This window comes from Mastigoproctus giganteus, chromosome 4, assembly GCF_048544385.1.
Source record: "Mastigoproctus giganteus isolate SK-2022 chromosome 4, ASM4854438v1, whole genome shotgun sequence".
NCBI lineage: Eukaryota > Metazoa > Arthropoda > Arachnida > Uropygi > Thelyphonidae > Mastigoproctus > Mastigoproctus giganteus.
The window spans coordinates 124,429,051-124,447,896 of record NC_143578.1 but is presented as its reverse complement, the minus strand read 5'-3'; the positions used below and the strand labels follow the sequence as shown (position 1 = coordinate 124,447,896).

General features: G+C 39.3%; 1 protein-coding gene across 5 annotated transcripts in view; it reads left to right on the top strand.

The window, feature by feature from the left end:
* LOC150087042 (catenin delta-2-like) overlaps positions 1-18,846 on the top strand; it is an 863,363-nt gene that overhangs the window by 487,913 nt on the left and 356,604 nt on the right. For all 5 annotated transcript variants that reach the window (XM_090372913.1, XM_090372911.1, XM_090372910.1 and 2 more), the window contains one exon: positions 758-878. In XM_090372913.1, coding sequence (XP_090229039.1) covers positions 758-878 — 121 coding nt within the window. The remainder of the gene's footprint in view (positions 1-757; positions 879-18,846) is intronic.

Here is an 18,846-nt window from a genome sequence, read left to right as displayed (position 1 = left end):
CCCAATATATAGTTCAGCATATTATTATTGACTGCTGCATATGCAGCAGAGATTGACAGGCTTCATGTCGTTTTGCACCTTGGATACACATCTCCCTTTAGCTCTACTATTAGCTGATAGGATAGATGTAATCAATATATATCTATATATACCTGCCTGAAATGGAGACGATGCTATAAGGCACAAAGTTTTAGTCACAAACCTTTTATGAAACCATATATTCATGATAGCTACCGGCTACCCTTGAATCGTTAATCCCAAACAAACATAAACAAGACATATAATTTATGTGCTCTTCCTGTAATTAAACATAGTGCAGTCACAACAGTTTTGAACTAATAATTACATATAACTAACGAACAGGTTGTTATGTAACCTATTGTTGTAACCAACTTTTTTTACTTGCAGTAAGGCTTTTGGAAGAGAAATAAGAAAAACATCTATGAGTAAGAATAAGTGCATGTTTCACTAATAATTTTGAAAACTGTAAGAACACATCACTAGAAAATCATATAAACCCACAGTAAAGTGTAAAGTGGATTTCAATGGGTTAAATAGAAAAATGAAGGAAAACACTTTTCTTTGAGGGATGGTTTAGTTTCAATTATGTTAATAGTGTGGGTGAATGGTGCCAAAGTGATGAGAATTTCCAGGGTCTAATTGGCCTTCTATATATGTGGTGTGGGAAACAACAAATTCAATTAGCCATAATAGGTATTTGGAATAGTAGAGTGACATTATTTTACTCTCTTTGCAGATCACTGGGTGGCATAACTCCTTTAATTGAACTCCTTAATCAAGATATTCCAGAAATTCAAAGAAATGCATGTGGTGCTTTAAGAAACTTATCATATGGACGCCAAAATGATGAAAACAAAGTAAGTGAATTTCTGATCCTAGAAACAAATCTTTCTTGCTCACTCAGTACATGCCTACCTACTCATTATATTTGCAGGTGTGTTCAATTTTAGCTTTAACAAATTTTCTTCCAGCCTCATTTCAGTATCAGAAAATTATTAAACTAAATCTCACCGAGTAATAGATAGATTTCTGTTATCCTTATCTCAAACTATGTGTCAAAATTTTTATTCTGTTTTGCCATTTGTATGTGTTACATTACTTCCCACTTAATGCTAACATCAAATTTCCTTGCTACTTTGCACTCATACGTGAAGACTCTTCATAATGTGCCTTATCTTGCTTTAACCCACTGCGTAATTTGATCACAGATTTCTTTATGCTTACTGTAGGATTCTTACACAGGAACAAACCGAAATTATACATTATTACCTTACTACCTCCTTCGCTCATTCAGACCTGAATATTTGCACATTATCTTGCAGTATCTATACCATATTTATGTTGTCCATGCCCTTTTGTATGTCAGTAGTGATTCATTTTCAGCATGTTTCCTCCTCTAATTTGAATCCCCCTCCCATTGCCTTTGAATTCCTAAAAATAGCAACATTTTCAACAAGAGAAAGTGCTGTGGCCCCAGTGCTAAAGAACTATGATCAATCAGTTTCTAATGCATCTTTGTAGCTAGTTATGGCAAATTTTTATTGCCTTTCTCACTTACAGCGCCTTGTTTTGCTCACAGTATAATACTTCACTTGCATTGTATCACAGTGCAAGTGAACTGTGGTACAATGCAAGCAACATATACTGCATACTGTTACCCTTTTGCTTGTAATGTAGTTTTATCTATTTCCATACAATGTACTGTTATCTGTCTCCAAAGTACTACATGTCCTATTGCTCACTTCACCCCTCCATGTGGACCTGTATCTAGTGAGGGGACTTCTCACGTACAGATGCTATTGGTCCTCCAGAGTAGCAACACTGGAATCTAACTCCCACAGCTCAAGTTCCAGGCTATCACCATAAGTATCCTGTCTGTTCACCACCCTCTGCATCCACGCGGAAATTCATAAAAGTGGATCCTGGTGATTGAGGCATCCAGGACCAGCACAACTCTTTGGCTCCTGCTTCGAAGGATGGGAGTCCAGGGATGACTTGCCCAGGAACAATCAGCTAGTGGGTTTGCCTGCAAGAGGCATCCATGCAGAAGCCACGTCCCTACCCTCATGGTACAGTGGACTGGATTCAGGCTGGATGTGTGGGTATGGTACTTGGGTGGCCATGGTGTCTGACTAGCACATTTATTGCTTTTTAGGTTACGATTATCCCTTTCGGCTCTATAGTAGGTGGGAGCCAAACTTAAGCAAATGAAAATCTCTATGAATATGGATAATTTCCCCTCCTCTTTTGGGATTCCAACAGAGACCCTACCAAAAAATGACACCTGATGTATCATTACCACCACAGCAAAAAGGGCTAGAACAAAAGAAATATCAGCACCTGCACCACTCTTCTTGATAATTCCCCCCTCAACCCACGTTGAGGGGGGAATTATCAAGAAGTGGGCACTTGTACATGGGAAGGTAACCTCCCAGTGACGCTGTTGGTCTTCCAGATTAGCATCACTGGGATCCAACACCCACAGCCTAGGTTCCAGGTTAACATCAGTCGAATCTGACATATTTGCTGTGTGCTGCGACCTGTGGAAACTCGGAAAGGGGGATCCTGGTGGTTGGGGGGGGGGGGTCCAGCTTCAACACTTTGGCCCCTGCTTTGACAAGACGGGTGGTCCTGGATGGCTTGGTCAGGATCATTGCCTAGTAGGTTCACCTGCAAGGGCCAATCATATCAATGCCATGTCCCTATTCTCATGGTCCGAGAGACGGGATTCAGGCTGGCGGATGTGCAGGTATAGTGTATGGGTAGCCCTGACACCCCACACCAAAGCGCATTTATTATTTGCCGGGTAGTGGGCTTCCTATTTGGTGTTGGGTGGGGGAGCCCGGGCACTGAACCACTCCAAAACACTTATGAGCCTTGAAACTCCAAACTTTTCTCCTGGTGCCCCAACACGGTTCCTACCAGATCAAAATAAAGATGAACAGAATATGACTAATGCAGCCAAATGGTCAAGAACAGAAGAAAAACCAGGACCAATCCCACACTTCTTGGTTATCCATTCAACATCTGAAAGATCCATTGGAAAGATGGCGTCCTTCTTTATTCAGAAGGGACTGGAAGGGTTGGCAGGTTTGCCAAAATCAGTCAAACGGCTGTGCTTCAGCGATATCTTAATAGAAACAAAAGACAAAGTACTCAGAACGGCTTCTTCGCACCAACTCTATCGGGGGAATTCCGATTATAGTAACCCCTCATAAGATATTAAATTCCTCTTGTGGCGTGATCCTTTGGAGCATCAGAGGAAGTGGGTTCTTATGCTAGTGTCAGAGGAAGAAATCTGTTCTGAACTTTAAGCCACAAAGAGTGACAGCTGCCAAGAGAATATTTGCATGTAGGGATGAGAATCTAGTACCTACTAGAAACTTGATCCTTACCTTTAATATGCCAATATCTCCTAATGAGATTAAAGCTGGGTACCTGAACTGCACAGTAAGGCCATACATACCAAACCCCTTAAGATGCTTCAAGTGTCTAAAATACAGACAATCGCACAAAGTGGCACAAAGGACCACGAAATAACGGAATGTTCAGTTATGAAACCTGCACGTATTAATTGCAATGGAGAACACGCTGCATATTCAAGAGCATGCCAGCAGTGGAAGGAAGAAGAGGAAATACAACAACTAAAGGCAGAATTTAACATCTCATACCAGGAGGCCAGGGAAGCAGTTAAACCAGTTAGTAGCGGTAAAGCACCATACACCGAAAAGCTATCCAAGAAATGCTCAATTGGGACTCAAATGGATATGACTGTACCACCAAAAGGAGTCATTCATGCCCATCGCCTGCTGTTTAGTTCAGAAAAACCAGCACAGAAATCTCAGTCAGCTGCTACTCCAGTACCGGTACCTCCCAGTGCTTCAGCACTATTAAAAGCGAGCACTAAAGTAACAGTACAAAAAAACTCTATAGCCCATGTCAGGGCAAGAAAAAATGGATGTCGAAACCAAGGAGGTACAAGGAGGATGATTCAGTCTTGGAACTCTTTGTGGAGGAAGAAATGGACACAGGCAGGACAGTGTCCATACTTCTCCAAAAAAGAAAAATTCCAAGACTGACAAAAGTAAGCCCTCAACACAAAAGCCACCCACTGGGCCCACCAAGCCAAAATTATGGCTAAATTCCTGCAATCGGAATTTAGCCATTATTTTGGCTAAATTCTGCGGTGAAAACTGATGACATCAAGGCACTCCTGCAAAAGCACAAGTCAGCATGCTTTTGTGTACAGGAGACTTATTTAAAGGCAAATTACGACCCCCCCTATGAGTAACATTACCATCATTCATAAGGACAGAATTGTGGATATCTTGCTCATGGAAGAGTTGCAATCCTCGTGAGCAACCAGATTCCCTTTCAGCCTTTGCAATCTACAACTAGCATAGAGGTTGTAGCAATTCGCCTTACAGTGGGGGTTCTTATTAACCGTCTGCTCTGTTTATTTGCCACCTGGTATTGATATCTTCCAAGAAGAACTTGATCTTATCATGCAATTGCCTCCCCCTTTATTACTTCTTGGGAATTTTAATGGACATAACACTGTGGGTTAGTGCTAGCAGCAATGGAAGTGGACGAGTCACAGAGCATATGCTCACTGACAATGACCTCTTCCTTCTTAATGTGGGAACAAACACCTTCTTCCACGTGCCTACCCATATGTTCTCTGCCATTGATCTTTCTATCTGCGTTCCTTCCTTCACTTACTTGGGGGGTGGAGGAAAACCCATATGGATGCGATCACTTCCCTGTGATAACCACCCTAACTAGTGGTAGATGTCAGCCGTTTAATTTATCACACTGCAAGATTGATTAGGCTGACTGGAATGCCTTTCAACATCTGGCAAATCTTGACATCACTACAGTCAGTGAGGAGCTCATCAGTGATGCAGTTGTGTACGTCACAGAAAATATTGTCCATGCAGCTGCAATGGCAATCCCAAAAACATCCAGCTAGATTCCACTATTTCTTAAACCTTGGTGGAATTCAGAATGTACTACAGCAAAAACAAGATTCCATGTTTGATATAGCATGATTTTCTATGTACAAAAGCACGCTGTATCCAACACCAGAGTCAAAGGAAATTTTGGATCCATTTTACATCATCCATAACCCAAACTGATAGCTCAAAATTAATCTGGGATAAGATCCGGAAAATTAAGGGAAATAACCACCATCCCCTTCGGTGCTTCTCGAGCACAATGGATGTCCAACTGTAGTTGCAAATACTCTAGGGGAAACATTTGCAAAAATATCTGCAATAACATCATTCCTCCCTGAGTTTTTGGTCCTGAAAGAGAAACGTGAGAAACATCCATTAAACTTCTCTTCAAAAGGGCTTGAACTGTATAACAAGCCCTTTACACAGGAAGAAATAAATGCAGCACTCTTTCTCACGCTTGCAAGTGCTGTAGGGCCAGATGACATTCACTATGAAATGATAAACCACCTGTCAGTACAATCTAAGGATCACCTATTAATTTTATTTAATAAAATTTTTCTTAACAATCAATTTCCAGTTCCTGGTGAAAGGCCATTGTTCTTGCCTTCCCAAAACCAGGAAAGGATTCTAGAAATTCAAGTAACTATTGTCCTATTGCTCTGAGAAGCTGTTTGTGCAAGATCCTGGAAAGACAGGTTAATGCTTGCCTTGTGTGGTATTTGGAAACAAATGGTCTGTTTTCCAGGACACAGTTTGGCTTCCGAAGAGACAGATCCACTCTGGATCATTTAATCCAACTTGAAACATACATTTGTGATGCTTTTATTAAATCTGAGCATTTGGTAGCAGTTTTCTTTGATATTCAAAAAGTGTATGTCACAATCTGGCAATTTGGAATATTACAGGACCTCTATAACTTTGGTCTTAGGGGTAACTTCCCTTTTCTTATTAAAAACTTCCTTTCGAATCGCCAATTTCAAGTCCGTTTAGGATCCACACTCTCTCGAGAGTTTTGTCAGGAGGAGGGAGTCCCACAAGGATCTGTTTTATGAGTCACGCTTTTAGCAATCAAAATAAACTATCACAGAATGACTTCCACCCACGATAAACAATGCCCTCTCTGTTGACAACTTCACTATATTTTGTCAATAATGCAATATGAGGGTCATTGAAAGGCAACTGCAGAAAATCAATGATCATCTTACATCTTGGTCATTGGCTCATTGGGTTCAGATTTTCTTCACAGAAGACTGTTTGTGTACACTTCTGTTGCAAACATAATCTTCATCCTGACCCAGATTTAAGGCTTGGACAAAACAACATTCCAGTTGTAGCAGAAATCAAATTCCTTGGACTTATTTTTGACAAGAAGCTGACATTTCTTCAACATATTCGTCAGCTTAGGACAAGGTGTTTTCAAGGGCTTAGCATCCTTCGTGCCCTTTTGTCAACTTCGTGCGGCGCAGATTAGTCTACCCTTCTTTGTCTTTATCAAGCCCTTGTCCATTCCAAACTTGATTATAGGTCTCAGGTTTATGGATTTGCTAGAGATGGCATACTGCTGTGGTTAGATCCAGTCCACTATCCAGTGGCTGTCCAGGCCATTTGGGCAGCCGCTGTACCATTTTGCACATCTCCTGTCCAAGGCCCTTACATTGAAGCAAATGAACCATCTCTTCGACGTAAGCAGTTGTCTTTAAATTACACTTTTAAAAATTGAAATCCCTGCCCGATCATCCCAAATGGCATCAGTTTTTTGAGCCACGTTGGGAAAATCTCTACAACACCCATTGGACTGCCAACAGACCTTTTGGTATTTGGGTCCAAGGGCTGTTAAATGAACTGAACATGACGGTAGACAACATTGCCCAGTCACCAAGGCAACTCCTTCCACTCTGGTATGCACATCTTCCAATGTGTGACTTCTCCCTTAAGATCTTGGAGAAGGCTAGTATGCTTCCACCATCTACCAACAACTCTTTGCATCACATGGGTGCGATACTCTGACTTTCTGCCAGTCTATACAGACGGATCGATGTCAGAATCTTATGTGGGATCTGCTGTTGTATTTCCTCACAAAATGTTATCATTTAAGATACCACAAGAAACTAGCATTTATACTGCAGAGTTGCATGCAAATGAAATAGCCCTTGAGTTCAGTATAAATAGCGATTACTAAAGGTATATGAGTCATAGTGACTTGTTAAGTGTGTTACAGACTACTATGAATGAGGTACAGCTCTCATCTGGTCCTGTCCCAGATCTGGCAGATTCTTTGTTTTCTCTCATTAAATCAGAATTTGACATTTGCTTCTGCTGGATCCCAAGCCACATTGGGATCCGGGGAAATGAATTAGCTGCTGCTGCTGCTAAATCAGCTATTTCCCTGGATGATCATTGCCTGTCAGTCCCCTATACAGACTACAGGCAAATAATACGCTCTGAATTATATTCCCAATGGCAAGACTCTTGGCATGAACAGACCACAAACAAACTACATCATATTAAGCCTGTAATCATGAAATGGCAGTCCTATCTACGCAGGGTCTGAAGAGAGGAAGTTGTTCTTGCTTGGCTCTGCATAGGCCATAGTCATCTGACACACTCCTTTTTGCTGAGGGCAGATGACCCACCTATGTGTGATATGTGTAATGCTATTAAACTATTCGTCACATTTTTATCAAATGCCATGTCTTGAGAGAAACAATTTTTATCACTTTTAATAATCTGGCTGAACCATTTCCACTCAGTCAGATTTTAGGTGACAGAGACAGCATGTCTGATGTTTTTAACTTTTTACAATTGATCAATTTATATACAAGGATTTAAGTTTATATTTTTATACTTTTTACCATAGTGTCATATTTACCTTTTGGACATGGTAGCCTGTTTATAGGCTAACGAATATTTTTACTTGGTGCATTATGGCCACAGCTGTCAATGTGCCATTAAAAACCAAATCATCATCACCTGATAATTCCTTCCAACAAGAAAAACCCATAGTGAAAATGTCTCCTTTTTCATCCAGAAGGGCCTAGAATGATTAGTTAATACTTCAGAATAAGTTAAATGGCTACGATCTAAAATGTCTTGAGAGATACAAAAACTGATAAGCATTCAGATTTTAGCCAGCACTGTATTCCCACATAAGATACTAAATTCATCTCATGGTGTGATCTCAAGTGGAATGAATGGAATCTGCTCCAAGTGTCTGAAGAAATCTGTTCTGAACTAAAGCCACAAGGACTGACAGCTTAAAAATGAATATTTATGCACCGGGATGGGAATCTGTTCCCCACTGGAGATCTCATCCTTACTTTGAATTAACCAACATTTCCAAATTAAATTTGGAGGTGTCAGTGAATACAGCTGGGTACCCAGTAGGGCAGGTACCTATCCCAGACCTGCATACAGGTCTAGGATGCCAGAATTTTATCAAACTCTAGTAGTAGTAGTAGTGGTGTGATGCAAGAAAGCAAGTGTATGAGCATCATACACTTGCTTTCTTTATGCAGCATCAGCCAAAAAAAAAAAAAATCACACCATTCCCTCCAAATGCCTGTCCAGTTCCTCCTTAAATTTATTTAACCTATCAACTTCCACAACGACAGATGGAAGTTTGTTCCAGCAATTAACCACCTGCTGGCTAAAGGCAAATTTACGCACATCTATTCTACATCTGTCTTTTCTTAATTTGAATTTATGCCCCCTTAGGTTCGTAATCTGAACAAGTGGAAGGATCCCATCAGAATTCAGCGTGCTCAACCCATTCAAGGCCTTATACACCTCAATCAGATCACCGCGCAGGTGCCTAGTCTCCAGCCACTGCAATTTGCAGAACTTAAGCCTCTCTTGGTAAGAGGATCCCTTCATTCCCCTCAACAATCTTGTTGCCCTTCTTTGTACACGCTCAAGCTAATCTGCATTCTTCCTAAAATGAGGCCTCCAGACCTGTACGCAGTAATCAAGGCGTGGCCTGACAATTGCCTTATACAGAGGGACGATCACCTCTTTTTCCCTGCTAGCAAAATTCCTATATATCATTGACAAAACCCCATGACCTGCCCTGGCAGCCTGTCTGCATTGCTCAGAAAACTTCATATCTGACTGCACAATTACTCCCAGGTCTTTTTCATTTTTTACCACCTTAAATGTAGTACCACACAGTTGGTACATTTCTCTGGTGTTACTTCTACCCATATGTGGTACTTTGCATTTGTCAAGGTTAAACTTCAGTTGCCACTTCTTAGCCCATCTGCCCAAATTATCTAGATCCTGTTGCAGTAGCACACTGCCATTACTGTCATTAACAACCTGCCAACCTTTGTATCATCTGCAAACTTTGACACTAAGCCTGATATACCTGTAACACGGTGCTAAATGATTTTGTAATGACTGATAGGAAAGTGAAAGAGAAATTGTTGAAGGTAAACATAAAATGGGCATCTGGGGTGGATGGTGCATAGGATCTATCCAGTTATGTTAATTGAGGCAGCAAGAGAGTAAGTGAGTCCTTAGCCACAATTATGAGAACATCTTTATCACGGGAGGTCCCTGAGGACTAGACATGTTTAAATGTTGACAGTTCACAAAGAGAAACAAAGAGATGATGAGTAATTACAAACCTGTTAGCTTAACTTCTGTTCTGGAGAAAATAATGGAGTCACTGGTTAAAAAAAGTAATGCAAAATCATCTAGACAGGAGTGAAGTTATACTTCAGTCACAATCTCCTGTCTCCACATGGCAAGGCCAGAAACCTTGGCAGAAAAGTTGATCTGCCAAGGGCTAAAAGAAGCAAATATGTGTTTCCACCTTTAGAGCTAACAAGCTCTTGGCCTCAGACTGAAACTGATTGACATTTCACAACCCAAGAGGTTGAAAACAAATTCACAACAACAAGAGTTTCCTGCATTCCTAATTTTTCATTCACTTTCAGAACAACCTCTCAGTAAATTATCCCCTTTCCTCATCCAGAAACACCTGGAGAGTATTGCGGAATCTCCTAAGACTGTGAGGAGGCTGCAATTTGGAGGCCTACTTTTAGAAATGGCGAACAGTAGACATTCAGAGAAGTTCTTACTACTTTAAAATTTTGCTGGGAAACCAGTTAAAGTATCTCCCCATTCTACCCTAAATACGTCGAAAGGTGTAATATCTAGCTGGGATCCGTTGAACGTGACGGAGGAAGAAATAACTCAAGAGCTTCAAGATAAAAATGTTGTTGCAGCAAAAAGAATCATGATTAAAAAAAAGACAACAACCTTATACCTACCAGGAATATTATCCTTACGTTTATTTCCCCAAACCTACCGTCATCAGTAAAAGCTGGCTATCTACTTTGCCGTGTTCGGCCCCATGTACCAAATCCCTTGAGATGTTACAAGTGCCAAAAGTATGGCCACTCTCAGACGACATGCAGAGGAAACCCAGTATGTCCTAACTCTAGGATCTTCCGATCATAGTCACTCTGAATGCTTGGCTACAGAAATGACTTGTCCTAACTGCAAAGCCAACCTTCCTGCATATTCTACAACTTGTAGCAGATGGAAAACTGAAAAAAAAAATTAAATATAAGTTGAGAACAAGATAAGCTATCACAAAGTGAGGAAAATAATTGCTCCTACTATGATCAAACATATCTATGCCATTATTAGTCATACACAACAAACAGTGTCCACTCAAACAGACGTTAGTCCCCTCAAATATATAAATCTCTGACTGGGCTCAAGCTGTACTCTCTCAGCAACAGTCCAGTGTCCCTAAGCAATCAGACCAGGCAAGTAACACTCCTCTTACAGTACCAGTGATCGCTACTACTACTACTTCACTTAGTAAAAGTTCCAATTCAAGAAAGAATATCCAAGATACCTCCATGGATATTGATTACTCATTCAACCAGGAAGATCTGATTTTAGAAATATATGTGGAAGAAGATTTGGACACTGGTCTGCCTATATTTCCAACAAATGACAAACAGAAATCTGAATGTCATAAAACTGCCATACTGAAAAGTAGTCAAATACAGTTCCTTGTACTCATCTTAACAATGTTGTCCTGTAAAATATTCACTGTAAAATATAATGACTTATATTTTACAGTGGAATTGTAGAGGGCTTTGTAGCAATATCAATGATATTCATGACCTAATCCATCACTACTCTTCTTTTGGTTTCTGCTTACAGGAAACCTATTTAACTTCTCAACTTTCCACCTCTTTAAAGAACTACTCTATATATATCGAAAAGATCCCAATATATTGATTGCTGCTTGTTGTGGTGTGGCCATCTTGATCAATTCACAGATCCCAGCCAAGCAGATTGTTCTTCAAACAGAAATTGAAGCTGTTGCTGTAAGTTTCATCACTCAGATTGCGATAACACTGGTTTCAATATATCTTCCACCAAATCATATCTTCTCTTACAAAGATCGTGGAAACCTGATAATACAGTTACCTTCCTCTGTCTGTCTATTGGGAGATTTCAATGGTCTCCACCCAATATGGGGATCTTTTAAATTAGATAGATATGGCCAACTAATTGAAACCTTTCTGGATAAGCAAAGCCTTAATACTGGTGCACTTACTCACATACAATTTGCAACTGGACAACCTTCTGCAATTGATCTTTTGATATGATATGCTCAGCGATACTGCTTCCAGTCATTGAATGGTCTGTTATAGATGATGGGCAATGCTCATTTTCCAATTGTTTATAATCTGCTCACTACACAACCACCATTAGCCAAACCCTACAGGAAATGGAAATTCTCTCGAGCCAACTGGGTCAAATTTCAGTCAGCTGTCACCCTATGTTACGGAATATTTCACTTCCCACTTGTTAATAGCAGCTAAAATCTCCATTCCATTATCGAATCCTCAGACCTGATGGCATTTTATTAGTGATGGAATGATGAATGCATGAAATCAAAGAGGGAAAAGAATAAAGTGTGGAATTTATTTTGACAATCCCCAACCACAGCTAATCTCCTTAACTATAAGCAACTAAGGGTAAAAGTGCATCTCATTCAAAGACAAGCCAAGAAGGATTCTTCCTGGACTCTGTTTGCACCCACTGTAAATAGAAACGCTGACTCCAAATTAATATGGAAGAAAATTAGACAGCTTTCTTGGAAGTTTCCGACCGTCCCTTCCACAATCCTTTCCTGGAATGGGCAAGAACTCTCTGCTTCTCTGGATATAGCAAATGCCCTGGGCAAAACCTTTGCCCAAGTCTCAGTGGCATCAAGCTATACCCCGGAATTCCAGAAAATCAAGACCATCACTGAACAGTGACCCATCAACTTTCATACTTCTCTACTCCTTCCATATAATCAGCCTTTTCAGTATTTGGAACTTCTACAAAGCCATTGGAACAACATGCAACAGTGCTGCAGGGCCAGATGGTATTTATTGCATCATGTTACAGCAAATTGATGACAAACATTTACAACTGCTGCTATTATTTTATAATCGAATATTTCTGGAAAACATTTATCTTACATCTTGGTACCATGCCACAGTTCTGGCCTTTTTGAAACCCAGAAAATATTCTCGCTGTCCTTATTGTTACTGACCAATTTCCCTCTCCGGTTGCCTCGGTAAAATCCTTGAGAAAATGATCCACAGATGACTCTTTGGATCATTGAAGACCAACATCTAATGAGTAATAGTTAGCATGGCTTTCACCAAAAGAGGTCTGCCGTAGAACTCATGATGAAGGCTGAGTTCGCAATTGCAATGCCTTTGTGAGAAATGAACACCTTGTTATGGTCTCCATAGACATAGAGAAGGCATTTGATACTACCTGGCGTCACAACATTCTCAGAGACCTGCATACTCTTTGTCTACGAGGCAACCTGCCTATATTCATTAAGAACTTTTTATGGAGTCATTCTTTTCATGTACAATATTTTGACTCCTTTACTACGACATTCTTACAGGAAGGAGTTCTGCAAGGGTCTGTACTGAGTGCAACCTTTTTTCTCTTAGAATTGACTCTATTATAAAAGTACTCCCGAATAATGTTGAGGCTTACCTTTATGCTGATGATCTCCCTCTTTCTCAGAAGATCAATATTCAATCAACATTCAGTAGATCTCATGTTCTTCTCAGAAAATGAGATCTATTGAACATTGGTTGCAGATATCCCTGAATAAAATACAAAAGTGGGCAGTGCTCAATGGCTATAGCCTTCCACAACAGAAAACTATCACAATACACTTTTGCAATCAATGTAAATTGTATGCAGATCCTGAACAACACATGTCAAACTTTACCATTTCGATTACAGCATCAGATTCTTGGGATTAACCCTTGACAACAAGTTAAACTTCCTTGAACATATTAAATTTGTATGTAATACCTGTCTCAAAAAGCTCAACATATTAAGAGCTTTATCTGCCCTGGCTTGGGGGGGGGGGGCAGATTGTACTTTGTTGCTTCAATTAGATAGGGCATTGATTAGATCACCTTTGGATTATGGTGTTCTAGTCTATGATTCTGCTCGAAGGAGTGTACTATGCTAGCTGAATCCTGTACAACACGGTGCATTGCACTTGGACCTTTCAGGACATCTCCAACTCATAGTCTGTATATTGAAGCTCACGAACCCCGTTTGCACCTTTGCAAAAAAATGTTACTATTTAAGTATGCAGCCAAAATAAAAAGTTGCTGGTTGTATCCTATTTACCCATACCTCTTCAATCCACAACTACCTAATCTCTATAGGAATAAACCTAGTAAAATAAGGCCAGCAGGCCTACGGATTTTTGAAATATCACAGAGCTGGAAAGTTCCTCTTTGCAATATTCAACAGGTAATGAATTACTTTCACTCACATTGGACTCTTCCTCCTCAACTGAACTTTGATACTTAATTTCTTCAATGGGGTAAGAATCTCCTATCGACTTTCAACGTGAAACAACTCCATGCAAGCCATATTGAGAGCTGTGTTGATTTCCTGCCAATATACAGGGTGTCCACAAATGATTACCCTAATTACATTTTGTTACAAAAATTTTATTACTATTGGGAAGGTAACAAAATTTAACCAAATTGTATGCTAATAAAAGTTTTTATCATTACATAAGGACTTTAAAGAACTTCAACATGAGCGCCTCTTGTGGCCCGTAGAATATCAAGGCGATATTCAATCTCTTTCCATACATTTTCTAACATCTGTGAGGTGATGCATTCGACTGCACATGTAATCTGCTCTCATAATGTTTCAATATCTGGAACAGCTGTTGCATACACCAAGTCTTTAACATATCCCCAAAGAAAGAAATCCACTGACAATAGCTACCACCTGTATGACAAGTGAATTCTGCCTTGAGGGTTTCTGCTGTGTTGGCTGATGCACAACTGGGAACTGTGGTATTGTGGTGTGTGCAGCTGAGTGCTTGATGGGGCCCCAACTTAATTCTTTTGTGGGCATCCACTCTGTCAACTCTCTTAAATGTTCATCAGAATGTTGAGTTGATGCCTTATATCCTCACATTCTACTTGGAACTCACAAAAAGACATTCCAATTGATTCTATCATGTACTTTTACAGATAGCTCTTCAAACTTCAAAAACAAGCAGTACATGTTATGTGACTGTGATTTGGAGGATAATTTGTTGACACTACAGCAGTTGCCATTGACAATGATCAGTGGTGAGGAGGTATCACTTGGATTGTCTGTTGTGGTGGCACATTGCTATTTGGGATGTTCTTGCATTTTCCATATTGTATTACAATGTCAACTGTTGCCCACTAACCTACTGTTGGGCACCTACAGTGTGCTGCCCCCTTCGCTTTCACCATAAACACTTACCTTGAGTAATCCATTACAGTTTTGTCAGCGGGATGTGGTTTGGCCTGTTCAACACCATTCTTTGTACATCTTAACCATGGACAGTAAGCAACCAACAAGACATGCCATTTCCGATATGAAAGCACCTGGCACATAAGCTTCCACAATCATGCCCTTTTGGAACTCTATGATTTCTTTACTACTTCCCATAACTGCTACTTTATCACTTTGACTTGCATGACAAGATGCAAGTTACTACTGCTCTAATGTACCAAGCTGTTTGGCTTTTTATACTTCAAGCTATGTGGCATAGTCCATTATGGATGTGTGGTCACAATCAGCAATCACTGAATGTATACTGCTAAATTAACAGGCGCCTCCGTAGCCTGGTGGGAAGGAGCAACAGTGCGTAGCACGCGCTTCTTGATTAGACCGAGGTTCGAGCCAGTCACCACCAAATTCGGAGGATGCGGAAAGGTCAGGGAATGACTGCCGCATATTCCCCGAGCAATACGGCCTTAGTTGCTAATGATCCTAAAAACCAAAACAACAAAAACAACAGCTAAATTAACAATGATAAATTTAGCTATAGAATATTTAATATATCAACAAATATCCTAAAAAGCATAACATATACACATTCCTTAAGTTCATTGCATTTAGTTAGAGGCTTTTTATTACTTCTCACCTTCAGAGGCTTTTTATTACTTCTCACACAATTAGACTCCATAGCCCTATTCGTTAATCCAAAGAGATATTTCTGATGAGTACTGGTTCATGTTGAATCCCAGCCAGTGAAGTTCCTGACAGTGCTCCCTATTTAGCCTAGACACTACCTAATCATGAACAGAAAATACCATATAAAGACTAAGCAAATAATTTGAAACGGCTGCAAACACCAGTGGCAAAATAAGCTGGCCAAACCAACTAAACAACAAAGTACAGAGTATAAACCAGTTCTTCAAGTAAGGCTCTTGAGTCTTAGAGTGATATGTTGAAGAAGAAGTGGTATGTTGTAGTTCAAACTTCCTCCAACAGATGGTGGTACAAGTATTGTCCAGTAGACTGACAAGCTGCAAGTAACAAATAGTTTTTGTAAGTAGTATTAACATTCCATGCACAATTTTGAAATGGAGTGAGAATGAATATCAAATTTTGCTTTAAACTGGACAATTCTGCAACAGAAACATATGAAAAGCTAAAAACTGTTTATTGTGATGAAACATTAAATTATATCGGTGTGTTTCAATGGTATGAGTCAGGGGTGGGCAACCTTGGGCTTGCAAACGTGTGTAATCGGACTGCAGTTGTTTTCAAAATATATGTACTAAATTGCCCACCATTTATTCTGCAGTGTATATTTTTGAATTAATGGAATTTCTGACGTAAATTTAGAAAATTCTCTGTGCATTGCTATGACAAATATCATTCCAGATATTGATTCACTGATAAAAATAAACAGTATGAAATACTGCAATTTTTGTTACTGGAATTATATTTGTCTATTGTTACTATAATTGTATTTTTGTAATTTTATCTTGAATTTGTATTTTGCTTTTTTTTTAATTAATAAAATTAATTATATATATGTGTATGTATAAATATTACAGTAAATAGCATAAAAGTGTTTGACATTTTTCATTATACTCCATTTTAATAATCCTAAAAATTGTGGAAAGCTAAAAAGAAAATTAGCCGTACGTTGTATCTCACAGACATTTTATTTGGCCCACCATTTTTTTTTTTTTTTTTTTTTGATTTGGTAGTTGTTGGCGCATCGGCTTCTGTGGCCATATTGCACCTCCCAAGGTTTTTGCAGTACTTTGATCCAAGCCCGAGGCGGGAATCGAACCCGCGACCTTTGGGTTGCCGGGCAGGTACTTTACCCACTCGGCTAGCCCGGTCGGCTCACCATTTATAAAGGTTGCCCACCCCTGGTATAAGTAGTTCAAAGACAGATATGGGGATGTTTTCAATCACCCACATGTTTGAGATGTTCACAGATGTGAACATCTCAAACATGAAGGTTTAGTTGAAAGGGAGATCTTCATAAAACTTGTGCCTCACAGCCTTATGGATAAGCATATGCAACAAAGAATGCCATCACATGAAGGCTTCATGCAGGTTTTTCAAGACAATCCTAATTTCTTTGACTGTATTGTCACTGGAGATGTCTTGGCTGTTATCAGTACAACCAGAGATAAAGTGTCAGGGCAAGGCCCAAAGTTTTATTTACAGGAGTCAAGGATCAAGATGGTGCTGATCATGTTTTTCCACAAACAGAATGTGTTTCACAAGGAATTTGTACTTTAAGAGCAGAGGGTCAATGCTGTGTTTTACATTAGGTACTTTAGAGACTACTGAAGTGCATTTCCCACATGGAGCTACAATTTCGAGGAAAAGGCAGCTGGTTCTTGTTGCACGAAAATGCCCCACTCATTCTGCACTTGGTGTAAAGGATGATGAAACGTGGCATTGTACAGGTCAACCATCCACCCTACTTTCCTGATCTATCCACCTTTAGATTTCTTCTTTTTCTCAAGATGACAACTGTGAGCAAAGGAAAGAGATTTCATGATGTTGAAGACGTAAAGAAAAATGTAACTGCCGAACTGAACATAATCTCTTGTGACCCATTGGGTTGTTTGCTGTGGAGCCCCATATGTCTGTGTGTGTGGTGCATCATAATTTGGGATATTGTTCTTGCATTCATCATATTGTATTGCAATGTGAAGTGTTGCACAGTGATCTGCCATTGAAGCTGTACAACTGCTATTTTAAAAGGCCTCTGTTTATCTGGTCTTAGATGTCATCATATCTTTAATTGTAAGGTTGTTTTTTTTTTTTTATCAAAATGACTTTTCAACATTGGTTTTAGATCACTTCTCCCAGTTTTTTCCCAAGAGGAAGGAGTTCCTGAAAGCTTTTTTCCTGAATGTTATGCTTTTTGCAGTCAAAATGAACTCTACAAACATCTCCCTTCATCAATAAAACATGATCTCTTTTTAGCATTAGCATTTTTTGTCACTCTTTCAACATGAAAGTTATCAAATGGAAATTAGCACTAGCAATTTACCACCTTAGTTCTTGAACTCAGGTGGTAAATTGCCAATGGGTTCAAGTTTTGAGCTGAAACGACAATCTGTGTGTATTTTTGTTTGAATCATCATCCTGAACTTGATGCTTGAACAAAATGCTTATTCGTTTTGTGGTAATGGAAACAAAATTCTTTGAATGCATTTTTTAATCAAAAGTTGACTTTTTTAAACAGATTTACAGCTCAGGACAGACTGCGAAAAGACTAAATGTCATCCAGTTTTTGAGGATCAGAAAGAAGCACATTATGCTATTATTGAGAACTTGTTTATTCACAAGTTTATTCATTTGCTAGAAATTTTGTTCTTTTGTTCATTATTATTCCAGTCTATCACAGTGCTATAAAGATTGCCATTAGAGCATTTTGTACTTTGACTAAAAAGCCTTTATTTGGAAGCCAGTGATACACCATTGATGCTTCAACACTAGTGGTTATAATTGGTATTCCATAAAAATAAAATCATTACCAGACCACTTCATTTTATGCCATGATCAGGGAATCTCTGTGACTTGCACAGAACTACAAATATTTCATTTAGTATCAGAATCCCAGAGATAGCTGAAGAAATGAGGTATGGCAATAATGTTCCCAGACTGTTGCAAAAAAAAACAAAAAAAAAAAAAAAAAAAAAAAAACACAAAATGAAGGAGCTAAAAATGGTTTTATTGTAATCACCCATCTGATTGAAAGTCCTTATTAAACTGTTCTAAATGGTTCTGAAAAGAGTTGGTGTAGAGAGGCAACAAAAGGGAGTAACACTCTTGATCTCTTTATCAGCAGTGATTATTAATGCAATAAGAATGTACAGATAAAGGAACCACTATGTGGTAGTGATTACAGTGTCTTGATGTGGGATTTACTTAAAGATGTAACTACCATCAGGGGTAAAGAGAAGGGTTTTTGCTTTTGTAAAGGTGGCTACACTGGTCTCAGAGATTTTAAGTTCTAAATGGGTAGCATTCAAGGAAGTAATTT